This window comes from Carassius auratus, chromosome 21 (assembly GCF_003368295.1).
Source record: "Carassius auratus strain Wakin chromosome 21, ASM336829v1, whole genome shotgun sequence".
Taxonomy (NCBI): domain Eukaryota; kingdom Metazoa; phylum Chordata; class Actinopteri; order Cypriniformes; family Cyprinidae; genus Carassius; species Carassius auratus.
Window position 1 is genome coordinate 15,084,052 of NC_039263.1, and position 14,756 is coordinate 15,098,807.

Consider the following 14,756-nt stretch of genomic DNA (forward strand, 5'->3'; position numbering starts at 1 on the left):
GGTTTCCCAGTGTTTACACAGGCCATCTTAACTCAGAACACACAAAGTTTGATTGGCCTGACAAAAGAAGTCATCCTACAATGATTTTATCTAACTGAAAAAATGACATGTCATCTGTAAGGCAATCACAAATCTTTTACGGTGAGCTACCTTTATTATTTGGGCAAGTTGCTGGTTTTCCAGAGAGAGAGAGGCTATCTTTGCTTGCAGGGCTGCAATCAACGTTGAATCTGCGTTCCCAGAGTGCTCAATCTGTTTCAAAACAGGAGGATGACGAGATTATTTTACAACATCTACTTTTTTAGTCGGCCTTGGACACCAAAAATTCTGTAAGGTCACATAAAAAAAGACCCAAAGGTTTGAGTCACCAGTTAAAATTCAAACATGATGCGCAAACTGAAGCAAAACTCATTCACAAGTTTGAGTCCAAAACCAGTGGTGTGGAAGAGAGGTCTGCTTTTGTGTCCCCTAAAGCAAGGTTCTTCACCTGGCCAGGGCCAGTAAAAATGCAGCTGTTAAAATGGGTTCCAGAGAGCAAAAGTGGCTGAAGATCAAAGCAGCTGCCACATGAAGGAATATTAAAGGGCTGTGCAGTACTCGCCTTGGGCTCAGTCTGCTCCACAATCTGCTTCAGATCTTCAATGGTCTCGAGTAGCATGCATTTTTCCTCATGCAATTTTTCGATCTCTTCCTTCAGTACAGCACTTTTCAGCTCCTCCTCCTCCTCAACAAACAGGGAGTGAAGAATCCCCAGTTAATCGTGTTATTAAATAATGATCAAAAAATAACAGCAACACGGCTATGGATTAGCTAACACAACCTAATATGCTGCCTACCTAGTCTACATTTCAAATAGTAAGTACTGCATGAATGTTTTTGTCAGACAGCAATATATATATATATATATATATATATATATATATATATATATATATACACACACACACACACACACACACACACACACACACACACACACACATAGGTACACACACACACACACACACACACACACATCACATAATTACTTATTAATCAATGATTAATCATACTTTTAGCTTTTTAAAATGTTTATAGCTGTTAAAAATATGTAAAATATATAATGTAAAAATATATTTTTATTATTTACATTATTACAATCAATATTATAATTAATGATATTAAATATACTTATTTCACTCAATATTATATTCTTAATTTATACTTATTTTTTTAACACATCTTGTACAAATACACCTTAACACTTCACTATTTTACCTTGTAATTGAATCTTTTGGATGAATCACTTTTTCCGGACAAAGGAGTTTCAGATGGAGTAAAATATTGAGGAGAGATGATACCAGCCGACTGAAAAATAAGACAAAGGAAAGCTTGAAAGCAAGGCAAAGCTTAAGGGCATAATGGACACAGAAAAATGGTTAATTATCAGCTGTACATTCAGAAGTCATCAAATAAATAATTGCATCCAAGTCTTTTAGAAAGTGCAGAGATCACAGATTCAGCACTATGTGCCTTTACCTGGATTGGGCTAATGGGAGGAGGAGGTGCTTTTCTCTTTTTGGGGGTGGAGCTTCTGTCCTCATTTAACTTTTGACCATGCTGAGATTGTGTGCAGAATAAGGAAGAGTGGCAAAAAGAGATAGGAAGACGAAGTAAAGTGTTTAAGTGGTTAGTGAAATAAACACTGTATACTTAGTTTGGAAGAAGAAAACAATTATCACTACAGCGTGAGGCAAATGCCAGAGCATATTTCTGACTGTGCATTGCCGGAATGTTTGTCAAATGTGAGAAAGGAACATTCAATCAAAATCCTCTCTTGAGGTTGACACTACTGTTAACTAGTGAACTAAGCATTCAGTTAAACTGTGATTTTTAAGCATCTACGAAGAACCTTTGCAGGTTCTGTCAATCAGAAAAATTAGGAAAACCATAAAGTCTGAGGGGATAAAAATAAATGAAATTAAAATTAACTTGCTTACCTGAGGGGTTCTCTCTGAACTCTTATCTGCTCATACAAAGATACAGGAGGGGAAAACATGGAGTGGGCAAAATTAAAATGGCATGTCATTGCTGCTGCTAACATTAGTCATGCTGTCCTAATCTTTCCTTGTTTCATTATTTCACAAACACATCTGAGAAATTCTGCAAATATATTTATTAACTATCTTTCACTGCCTGGATATGTGTGGAAGCAAGAGGCATTTAATAAAAACGCCACTAGATGGCAATATTGAGCTAAAACGCTCTGAAGGCCAAAGAAAGGAAAACATTCAAGATCACAATCCACAAAAAATAATATCAACTGGTTTCTTTTATTTAATACCACAGGGAGGAAAACAATGATGTTGCAAATTCCAGGGTTTCCTCAGTGTATCCGAGTGAATATTTTACATTGAACAACAACTGGCTTGTGGTTACAGCCAAATCTCAGTTGAGCTGGTGTCATATTCAGTACAATTCAATACGATTCAGTAAGTTCAGTAAGTTCAGTAAGATATGTTACTGTTATTGAGTGCAGTGTCATTTGGTTATTACAGAAGAGCAACACATTTTATATAATGTCCATGGCATGCTACATATAACAACTTGCTAACAATAGTAACAGCAATACCAATAACTATGTGTAATTGCATAATGACCAATAGTATTTTAATCATAATTTAGAATGTGAGCTTTACAACCAAATTGTGTTAATTGGCATGACATTGGCCTTTATAGATTACCTGACTCAGACTGCTGTCTGTGAAAGGCCGTGTTGAGAGCGTTTCGGACCTCGCTGCCGCCTGAAGGTTTGGTGTGATGGAGCACGTCGTGGCCCAACGAGTCCACCATTTGCAGCTCAGCTCCCCTCTGCACCAGCAGCTCGACAGCGGCCGGACAGCTGCTCTCACTGGCCAACATCACTGCGGTTCTGCGCAGATAACAGCATGTCACTTCCACTTTCATTCAGAAGGTTGGCATCAGAAATGTTAATTCGGTAACTTTAATTCGCCAAGGATGTATTAATATTATAAAATGTTTTCAAACTTTCAGAAGAAAGTTTATTTATCCACAATAAATAAAAAAGCACCAATTTAGACTGATTTCTGAAGGATCATGTGACAGTAAAGACTGGAGTAATGACATCTGTGAATCCAGCTTTGCAATCACAAAAATAAACTACATTTAAAAAAATATTAGAATAGAAACGGTTTTAAAATTATAGTAATATTCTAAAATATGGAAAGCTTAAGAGACTTCATTCAGAAATTTTGAATGGTAGTATACTGTATGTACTTAAGATGGATTACGCAGTTATACCAGTTTAGTAATACTCTTGGCATCCCAATTTAGTTTATTCAACTCACTTGGCACTTTATGATAGCAGGAGGTAATGTTTAAATGGAGAAACTTTTCTTATCAGCACTCTCTGTATTATGACTAATATCCAGAACCATACCTGCCATTTTTGTCTCTAGCGTTGATGTCAGCGCCCCAGTCCAATAAACTCTGGCAGACCTCTGCATGTGCATGCCTAGCTGACAAAAGCAGGGGCGTGAAGCCATCCTAAATGAAAAAGAGCTTTAAGTCAACATCATTTTTCTTCAAATATCATGTATAACAAAATAACATGATGCAAGTTGTGGCCTAGTGGTTAGAGAGTATGACTCCTAACCCTAAGGTTGTGGGTTCGAGTCTTGGGTCAGCAAAACCACGACTTAGGTGCCCTTAAACAAGGCACCGAATCCCCAACTGCTCCCCGGATGCCGCAGCATAAATGGATTCCCATTCCCCTGGGTGTGTGTTCACTGCTGTGTTTGTACACTTTGGAAGGGTTAATTGCAGAGCTCAAATTCTGATTATGGGTCACCATACTTGCCTGTATGTCACTTTCACTCAATTTTCACTTCACATTAAATTCTACAAGATATAAAGTAATAGAGTAATGCACAAAGGTGATAATTTCTACTTTTCATTTCCAAATTTCCTTGGGCAAACAATACCCTGACAGTGAAAGGAGGAGCTCAACGCTCCCTGCCAGTGATCCCAAAGGTCTCAGGGGTTCTGCCAATAGTTCCAGAGTAAGAGAAACTGACACCTCATCACAGGCACATTTAGGGTGACGGCTAAATTTGATCTGCACCATGATTCTGTACAGCTTTGCACAAATGCATACGTTTTCTCAGTTAAAACCTCAACAACAACAACAACAAGACAACAGGCTGTGCATGCAAAACATTGTGAGCTATAAGGAATTGTTTTAAATTCTTCTGATATTATGCTATATTTGAAGAATTTATGAAGAAAAATGAGTATAACTTTTTTTTCTTCAGGAAGCAAGAGGTGCATATCCAGACTTTCTATGTAAGCTCACAACATGGTGTGGTTTTTCCCTGGAACGTGTGAGGAAACTTGACACGATTTTGGTGCTCGTTTATGGTACAGAAACAAACCTTATTGCATAAGCCCTTTTAGCTTGTGCGTGTTTAAGGTATACAACAAAGATTTAAAGTCCTATTTAGATGCTTTTCATTTTGTATCTTCACTGGCAAATGCTTAGTCATTGCAGTACAGGGGGTGTTTTGAGCTCATATGGCATTAAGAATAAAATTTAATGATTTAGTACAAATCCTATGTTCTGGCTGGTTTCTATCCTGGCGTGTATTGAAGTGTCAGAATGAGATTAAATTTAACAAGCGAACATTTAAGACATCTGGAAGGTCAGCGCTCAACCCAACAGGTCAGGAAATGATATAATTGCAATTTAAATTAAAAGGAACATTTGTGTGCCCAATATTTGGGTGATAAAACATACAATAATTACCTTCTTTGTAGCTATTACAATTCACATCAAGGTGCAATCTTTAAGTCAATTGACATTTTATAGGAAAACGGTCATGAAAACATAATTGTTCAACATTTTTTTCACAAGCTCAAGCCATTTCTCTCCTCACAGCAGACCTCATCAATCCCAATTAATTAGTTTATAACTGCATCAGTCTGCTGTTGAGAAAGTTTGCTTACAACATTTACCTCAAGGGCATTCACAACCAAGCCAATTTTATAATGGCTAAGTCACTGTAATAAAAACATTAGGATAATTGTATCAGAAATGACTGGTTTGTTTACATAATAAAGAAATACATACATCAGTCTTAACTTAAAACAGGTTTTCAGAGAACAATGTATCCAACAAAGCATTTTATAAGGTGTTGCCATGTTATTGCGCTAAAAAAAGTAAACCCCTAAATACCAAGTATACATTCGTTCAGGCGGCATGATATTTTTAACTGTTTTTCTTTACACCCTCAGAAAAATATTTATACCTTATTTGCAGAGCTGGATAGTATCTGATTACAAGTAATCTCTATTACGTAATCAGATTCCAAAAAATTATTTCTTGTAATTAGATTTATTTTTGTAATAGCATACCATAATACACATTCAGAAGGTCTTCCACTTTTGTGTGCATACACACAAAGACCAGTCACTAGTCGAGTGGTGATCATTACACAGAACATTGAGTCCACACAGCATTTGACCACTGGAATTACAAAAAAAAAAAAAAAAAAAAAACAATTCCAGGTTGTTGTTTTTTTTCTCTCAACATTGTATCAACTACTGATTAACATTCAATTTTATTTGAATTATCACGGAGTACGTTATTTAACCATGCATGTCTTTGGAAGGCTTTTGTCTTTCAAACACATTAAAATGCAAATATTCACTTTATTTCTTACAAATATAATGAAGGGATTCCCAAACTTGTTTTCAGCCAGACCTCTTTCACATAAAACATTTATTTGAAGTACCCCTGATATTTTATATTAAGTTAATAATTAAGCATCACATTTGTGTTGACATGCAGGTAAACAAACAGAATATTTACATTTTTAGTAAGTGTTTTATTTTGATGGATGATCTAAATGATTTAATTTTACATAATGATTTAATTAATTACTTGCTTTTCATTAAACTCACAAATCCCCTGCAGTTACTTCAAAAAAAAGTTTGGGAAATTGTGACAATATTTAATGCACTTAATATGGTCAGTAACAAAGAATGGAATATTTTCTCTTCCTCTGTCTCTCTTATATAAATTTGGAAAGATTATCTTATTTAAATCAATATGATAAACAGGTGAAAAGTAATCCAGAATTAATCGTCTGATTATATTACCTAAAATGTGTAATGTAATGGATTATCTTACTAACTAAAATTTGTGCCATGTAATTTGGAAACAGTACCAGACTACAATTTCTAAGTAATCTACCCAGCTCTGTTTCTGACTCTGCTCCTAAATGTTGAATAATAACACTGTTATAAGATTAATATGCACTTTTTAGGATTAAATAAGATACAAATGTGTCCCTCCAAGCGACTGCCCCATAGGTTTTACCTAAAAGGTAAAATTTTGCCATATTTGCCATTTCTTACAATGTATTAAAAAAATGAAAATTGTTATTTATTCAACCTCATTCACCCACACAATATGATTTTTTTATGGTGCTTTTCTGCGTCATTTGCTTTTCATTGAAACTGCATGAAAAAGAGCCTTTCAAAATGACACCATTTGTGTTCAATGGAAAAAAGTCACAGTGTGAGTTTGCAATGACATTAACAATGGAAAATTATGACAGAATTTTCTCATTTTTTGTTGAATTATCCCTATTAAATACATCCACATTTTTTGCAGTGTAAATTAGTAATCTATTCACACACTGCATGTCTAATACTCCTGAGGGTATAAGCATCCAATATGCTTCAAGGGAAAATAAGGGGAAAAGTAGCAGGTTTGAGATTTCTAAATTAGACCCAGTGGCTTTTGCTAAGCTTTTGGTGGTTCAAAGTTTTCTATCCAGCTTAAAGGTAAACTCCAAGAAGACTTATAATCAGAAAAGGAACACATCAGTTTATTTGTCTACTGCTAACAGCCTGGTTTTTGAACATAAGGCCCAGTGTTTTCTAAGCGTCCATCAAAGGACTATCATTTGTGCTCGAGCCTAGAATGCTACTGCAACATTAGTTTGGCTACATTTATTAATTTTGCAATGAAAGCAGGTATTTCCGCATGTTTAAAGCAATGGGCTGAGTGGGCGAGAATCATCAGAATTGTGCCAGGCTTGCCTCAGAGGATGACAATGGTGGATAATCAGTGACCGAAAGCAGCATCTGATGATCATCTCCCTCTCCCTCTCCCTCTCCCTCTCTCTCTCTCTCCCTCTCTCTCGTCTGCTGAAGCTCTTCAGTCATGGTTGTCTAAATTAGAGAGCCACAGCTTGAGGATTTCGTTGCCTCCCACACCTACCCTCTGTCTCCAAGTAATTTACAGCTTCAGAAGAAAAAAAAATGCTTTAATACATTGAAGCTGCTGACATTATGACAATTGAGATGTGTGAATTAGACAATAGGTGATAATGTGAAATAAAAACAGACAAGCACAGGGGTTCAAGGAATATCTCACCCTAAAATGTATAAATTAATATTTTGCTCACCCTCAAGCCATGTAAGATGTAAATCTTATGTATTGTTGCTCTTTTGTTGTTTTGATTGCTTATATTGTCCTCATTATAAATGGCTCTGGATAAAAGCATCTGCTAAATTATTAAATGAAAATGGAACAGAAATGGAACAGATTTTGAGAAATTTAACAAGATATCACTTGTTCATCAATGGGTTCTCTGCAGTGAATGCAGTAAACTTTTCACTTCACAAGATGTTAACTAATGATATTAAGCCTTGTGGATTATTGTGATGTTTTTATCAGCTGTCTGGACTCTCCAGGGTTCATACAGAAACTGCAAAATTACATTTTGAATGAAAGAGATCTCACTTATCAAACAATATTGTTATCTTTCAAATTCTAATAAACCAATAAAGGTAAAGGTTGTGGATTCGATGCCCAGGGAACACGTTAGGTAAAAAATGTTAGCCTGAATGCACTGTAAGCATCTGATAAAGCATCAAACCCAAACAATTACATGATTTATAGAACAAACTGTTAAAATAATGTAATATTCCTATACATAATATGAACATAACCAACTTAAGTTTATTATAACAAATACTTGCCGAGGGTGCCAACGGCCTGGCCATGCTTCACTTCATAGCTTGATTCAAGGATGTTTAAATCTATGTAATTTTAATATTTGGCCACATGCAAACTCAGAGTGAGGGTTTGAACTTTTATTTTGATATTGTGATGTACAACAAATCGCATATTTAGAAATATGTTGATGAATTCTCCTGTGCTGGCATAGGTTTATAAATGATTTACGTTACAAATCTACTGAGATAACATGCATGGTTTTCCTAGATGAATTTTAATCAACACAAATTCACAGCATATGCAGAGGAAAAGTTTGTGTCTCAAGCCTGTTTTTATACAGCCTATGGTCCTGAGACTGCTGAGATGGAGATAGGCTCCACGCTTGTAAATGACAACAGTGCAACACAAAATGCTTCAGACTTTATATGCGTTCCCAAATGAAACCCAAACAAACAGTACATGCAATTAAAGACTGAACAATAAAATGCAATCATTATCAAAAGTTTTACCACAAACACAACTTTCCTCAAAGAGTAATCTTGAGCGCTTCTAAAACCCAGGCGAAACGACTCTGTCAGACTCACTGCATCATTAATTTTATGTAAAATATTGTTTTATCAAGAAAAAAAATAACACTTATTTCATACATATTAACCTGTAAGCACTCAAGTATTAAGTATTCAAGTATTTTTCAAGTGCCTTCTCAAACAGTAGCAGTTTTCAAGGATTTTACAGTACTTAAATTTCAAAAAGTCAAATTCAAGTACTTCAAGCACTTTAAGCACCTTATCCGAACCCTGACTCTCATTCTGAGGCATCCATTCACAGCAGAAAACCCACTGGTGAGCAATGATGTAATGATACATTTCTCCAAATCTGATCCAATGAAGTAAACTCATCTAGATCTTTGAATACCTGGCGGAGAGTAAATGTTTTGCAGATTTTCAAAAAAAAATAAAAAAATAAGTGAATAGAGTGAATTATTCAATGTATTTATGTATATATACTTTACTCGCTTTTGATTCAAGTAAAAGAGGCTAGGACATTTTTCATGCAAAAGGCAAAACTATATCCTGCATGTTGTTCTGCTACCTGCAAAATATTATTAAAAGCAACTTGACTTTAAAGGAAGTTATGCTTCTGTTTTCTAGATAACAAAGCTCATTATAAATCATACACGACACAAGCCATCTTTCTCTACTGTACATTTCAGAGAGATACATTTCAGAGAGGATCACTTAATGAACGTTGTTTAGCTGTTGCCTCTTTCTACTAGCAGTCTCCCCAGACAGAACATAGCTATTTGATGCATCATTAGCATGAAATATTTCTCTGGAGTTGCATCAGGGTTGTTCACCCTTCCCTGCAATCAGTCTTTTCTCTGGGATAAAAGCGCTGTGGGTCTTAACAGAAAACGTACTCCGTTACTAACGTAACCTCGGTTCCCTGAGATACAGGAACGAGTACTGCTTTGTTAGACACTAAGGGGAAAAACTCAATTTTCTCTGATGACTAAAGCCTTTACAAACATGCAGTGAAACTGTTAGGCCATTGGTTTGTTGTATTGAATTAAAAACAAACCAATGGCCGGGCAGCCTGCCAGAGAATTGTGCCATAGAATATCAGGTCAATTCGACTGAAGTGACGACACAGAGTCGTGCAACATCAAGGTAAGGCAAGGAATGCAGTAATCGATCCTGTATCAGGGAACCAAGGTTACGTTAGTAACAGAGTACGTTCCATTTCAATACTTTACTCGTACTATGTTGCTAGACACTATGGGGAACCAATACAATCACGCCATGCCATAAAGAGGAACGACTGGTATAAACTGGCCTTAGGCAATTAAAGCTCAGAGGGACCAAGTATAAGCAGGGTGAGCCCTGCAGGAGGCAAGCGGGCTAAACACACCGTGGTCAGCCCAGCCTTGCATAATCAGTCCAAATCATTCTGTACAGCCTCAGCACTTCTGAAAGGGCCAAGAGCATACACGGAATATACTCGCTTTAAGTTGGCGCATGTCCCTTTAAGCAGATAGACTCAGAGCCTGTAAGGCTGGAACGTCCAAATTATAGAACCTGGCAAATGTGGATGGCAAGGCCCATCCGGCCACCACACAAATGCCTGCCATGTAACACACTGCCTGACCACGCTCCGAGTGGAATTGGACTCTAAATCCTATGAGGCTTTGCAGGCCCAGGGAGGACTATGCTAGCACAACAACGTCAACTAACCATCAATAAATTATTTGCTTTGTGACTGGAGTCCCTCTGGTGTGACCGCCAAAGCATACAAAGAATTGTTTCAATTGCCTGAATGGGGCAGAATGCTCAGTGTGAATATTTAGTGCCCTCAAATCACTCAAACCCGGTTGCTCAGCTCCGTGGATCTCTTGTTTCTTTCTCTGAGCTTTGGTGAGAGAGGAGAAATGGGAGAGCGGTGCTGCCTTCATAGAAGGCGGTCAGCGAGCGGAGAGGAGCGAGTCTCATACTCTGAGAGAGAGAATTCAGTATCAGTATCTCTGTGGGCATTACCCAGACAGGTGAAGCACTCACTGCCCTTCTGCAACAATGTCACTACAAATTTTCTCTTTAGAAATTTGCTCTTTTATATAAATAACCAAATGGCAGCAGGGGACGAGCTGAGGACTGTGCGGGTTTCTCGGGCTAGAAGTGCAGAGCGAGAACAGCAGAGCGGCACAGAACGCTGAATCAGCTTCTGTCCGCAGCGAGATATGTCATCGACGAGCAGCTTCAAGTCTCATGGGTCAGAGAATAGAAGATTGTCGTTGCCGAAGGAGAAGCGGGACATTCCGACAGGCACTGGTGGGCTTCCTCGCCATAGGCTTGTGCAGCTCTGCTGCTGAGCCTTTGGTTAGTTTTTAATTCACCGCATGACCAATGGCCATACAGTTTCACTGCATGATTGTAAAGGCTTCAGTCATCTGAGAAAAAGTTTTTCCCATAGCATCTAGCGACACAGTACGAGTGAAGTATCGAAAGGGAACTCTACTATTAAAGGAGAACTGTGAATAATTGTGGATGTATTTCTCAATTAAAAATACACTGGATGTGCCTGACGGCCACTAGAATACTTTTGCTTCTTATGTTGTTTTGAAGTATTTTAGTTACTTAAAACTATATTATATGTAACTACATATATGGGATGATTGTCATAAGTTAAAATGAGTGGCAGATACTAACACTAACCAACCACATATTTTTATGCAAAATTTGCAACATTGAAAAATAAAGCTGGATGTAAACGAAATTTGCACAGAATGTTTCATATATTTACAAATTCTAAGAGAACAAATAGGAATGTATTTATTGTATAACGTTTTTTTTTATGTATATGTATTACATATATAAAGTATACATTTTAAATAATAAATATTTATAATAATATTTTATATTAATTTATAAAAGTTATTAACGCTCTCAATAGAACTTTTTATGGTAATACAAAATATGCTAGATTTTCTTGTTGTTGTAGTTGTCTGAGTTATGAAAATAAAATCCCTACTACCTGTAAATAAAGGAAACAAATATTTTTTTTTAGTTCTAGTCAGTCCTCTTGCCATTACCCAGACAGAAGCCATTTAAAAAGCAGCACTGTGAGACTCTCAGAGGAATTAAAGAAAACACATTGTTGAAGAAAAACTAAAAGACAAGAGCAGAGCAGAAAAATAATCTTCAAGTAACAGGGACCTCAAGTGTGTCGTGGGGATTTTAATCAATGTATCTGGACTGGGATTCAAACCCACAGAGAACAGAGTCTTTGAGGAGTTGTGTTTGACAATGCACATGTTTGAGGTAGACCACAAGCAGTTCTGAGTTGCAGCAAAACACATGCAGAGAAAGGCTGGAAATTTTCTCAGCAGTTCAGACAGCTTAAGACTCATACATACCGAATCCTTAAGATTGACGTGACACTTGTGCTCGCACAAAAGCTGAACTATCATAGTATCTCCGCTGGCAGCTACAGAAGAAAGAAAGAGAGGACACATAATCAGAAGCAGTTCTTTATCCCCACAGAGACACAAACAAGAGTTTAACAGCAGGCTAACAAACTCCTTAGAGAGTAATTACTGCAAACACTTTAAGCTTTCCCACAGAGACCAAAAACAGGCTTATAGTGTGTGACAGCACTTATTCCCTAACAATTATTAGTGACCCCTATAATAATGCCGTGTCCCATTTCTCAACCAATCACAGCCATTATTCTCATGCAGCGGATGAACATAAATGCATCCTCCAATCAACTGAAGGATTTCTCTGCTTTGTAGTTTGTATGACACCATGTTTTGCTTTTCTTGTGGGACAAATTACATCCTACCAGCAAACTTCTGACCTCCAGGTGTCAGAAAGCTTGTTGCTGTTTGTGGCCTATCCCACCCGGTTCAATACATAACAAAGGCTCAATTATCAACAAACACCCTGTCAATTTTTTTCCTCTACACCACACTTTTTCTATAGAGAGTAAAATGGGCTTACCAGGGAGCAATTTTCTGAACGAACAGTCTCTCCATAAATAAAAACATGTTTTTTGTGTGTGTGTGTGTGTGTGTGTGTGTGTGTATATGTTTGCCCTCTACACCTAGCAATTTGGTGCAAATGGTCCACAAACATTCTGTGCTTGGGAGTAGAGTTGTGGCAGCAAAGTCGTGGGGTTAATGTTTGGAAGTGCACATTTACACCACGATACCACTCTGAGCAAACAATCAATTCCCAAAGAGGTCTATTAAACCAAATAATAAAAGAGAACAAGTCACACTGAAGATAAAGCCTGTAGATTGTCCTTGAATGGCTCCTCTCAGTGTTAAAGTGAACCTCACCTGCATGATGGAGAGCTGTCCTCCCTGAGCTGTCTAGAGCATCCACCACACACTTAGTCTGTAGAAGGAAGCAAATTAAATTATTTCATCAAATACTTTATCTAAAACCACCATGACATGATCTACCCTGAAGGAACAGCTAGACACCAATTACGACCTTTCAATCAAAACAGCTACACTTTTCACAGAGTACTTTTTTTCATGTGAGTTAATGATGTGCATTCTTATTAAACATTTAACAGCATGTCATGCTGGTGTTCATGGATGAACAGGCACAAAACATTTATTTTGACAGGTATTATCAGAGGAAAGGTGTAATAAAGTATATTAAATGTGATTATTGATTGACAGAAATTAACCCTCTATTCCATACTTCCACTATTATGAAAACGAGATTCCATTTGTCCTCTTAAATCCCTCAAAAAAGCTTTTAACTAGTGAAGGGACTATTAGACATGACTAGCCTTTCAATCTACTCTCTGGGAAAATTAGCCTAGAAAGAGCTTTCATATTCATGGAAAATTTCAGCAGAATCTTAAGGCATTGGGGACATTAGAGCATTTGTTGTGCTTAGGAATCCAAGTAAGGACTCTTGGTTTATGACTGCTGGATGAAACTGAATTAGTACTGTCAGGCCCTTTCATTAGTGCAGCAGTTAATTCTTCTGTTTCACTGGATCTCCAGGGGAAAAAGGCTAATGTATTCAATGCCGGCCTGGCTGTGTGAAGGGGAATATATTTCCAAGGCTTTCCTCCATAAAATGACACCATTCAAAACTTCTCATTTTTCACTTGACAAACACTTTTAAGGGTGGAAGTTTAACGCTGGTAAAAAGAATAGTTTGGTCAGGATTGTTTTGTTTAATGGCTTGAAAAAAAATCTATGATGTCCTCCATGGCTGCATTTATTTGATCAAAAGAGTTCTAATCAAATAATTTTAAAAAATATATTTACTTTAATATATTTTAATATATTTTACAATTTAATTTATTCTTGTGTAAAAGTTTATTTATGTGCACTTTATTTTATGGTCCAATTCTCGCAATTAGCAGACCATTAACTATAACTTTTGCTTCAAACTCCTAATTTGCTGCTTATTAATAGAAAGGTAGTTGTTAAGTTTAGGTATTGGTTAAGATTAGGGATGTAGAATATGGTAATGCAGAATATGTGCTTTATAAGAAGCAATAAACAGCCAATAGGTTAAGAACATGTACGGTAATAAGCAACTAGTTAATAGTGAGAATTGGTTACTATACTAAATTACTATGTTAAATTTATAATTTCTAAATGTGAAACCATAGATTTGCGGTTAAAAAAAAACATTACTTGAAATTCTTAATATGTATTAAATTAGATAAAAAGCATCATTTTTTAAAAATAAAAACATAACCGGATCACACGGGGAAGGGGGGTTATGAGACCTACTGTGTGAATAAATTGAATTGAAGTTAAATTGCTAATATCGATGCATCTTTTAATCCATACTGGCAAAGCCAATACTGGCACCCATTAGTGAACAGAGATGACAGACCATGTATATTTGGGATCTGTGCAGCTCTGGTAGAATCACATGGAGCGGAGAATGAGTTGCCCATGATTAGGGCTAAAACGATTCCTTGAGTAACTCGATTACAAAAAATGATAGAGGCAAATTCCTCTGCCTCGAAGCCTCTTTTAATTTATTTTAAATCTCACGTCAGGTTCTTTCGCAATGATTTTTTAATGTGACACAACGCATTTATGTCACCCACAAAGCGGAAGGAGACACAAGTGCTGCGTCCGAAGTCGCATACTGCAAGGAGTCAGCAGTGTTTTGATTTGAGGGCGCGGGCAAACGTAAAGAGAATGTCATGGCGTGTGTCCATTGCAAGATAGAGCTGGCATACC

General features: G+C 36.8%; 1 protein-coding gene across 5 annotated transcripts in view; it reads right to left on the reverse strand.

Moving 5' to 3' along the window:
* Nucleotides 1-14,756, reverse strand: part of LOC113038638 (ankycorbin-like) — a 39,765-nt gene that overhangs the window by 4,373 nt on the left and 20,636 nt on the right. For 2 of the 5 annotated variants that reach the window (XM_026196228.1, XM_026196227.1), the window contains exons 6-14: nt 12,867-12,924; nt 11,940-12,010; nt 3,440-3,546; nt 2,724-2,911; nt 1,980-2,005; nt 1,519-1,599; nt 1,258-1,347; nt 602-724; nt 151-252 (exon numbers count right to left, since the gene is read on the reverse strand). In XM_026196228.1, coding sequence (XP_026052013.1) covers nt 151-252; nt 602-724; nt 1,258-1,347; nt 1,519-1,599; nt 1,980-2,005; nt 2,724-2,911; nt 3,440-3,546; nt 11,940-12,010; nt 12,867-12,924 — 846 coding nt within the window. The remainder of the gene's footprint in view (nt 1-150; nt 253-601; nt 725-1,257; nt 1,348-1,518; nt 1,600-1,979; nt 2,006-2,723; nt 2,912-3,439; nt 3,547-11,939; nt 12,011-12,866; nt 12,925-14,756) is intronic. The other 3 variants (XM_026196229.1, XM_026196231.1, XM_026196230.1) reach the window with 3 other exon arrangements.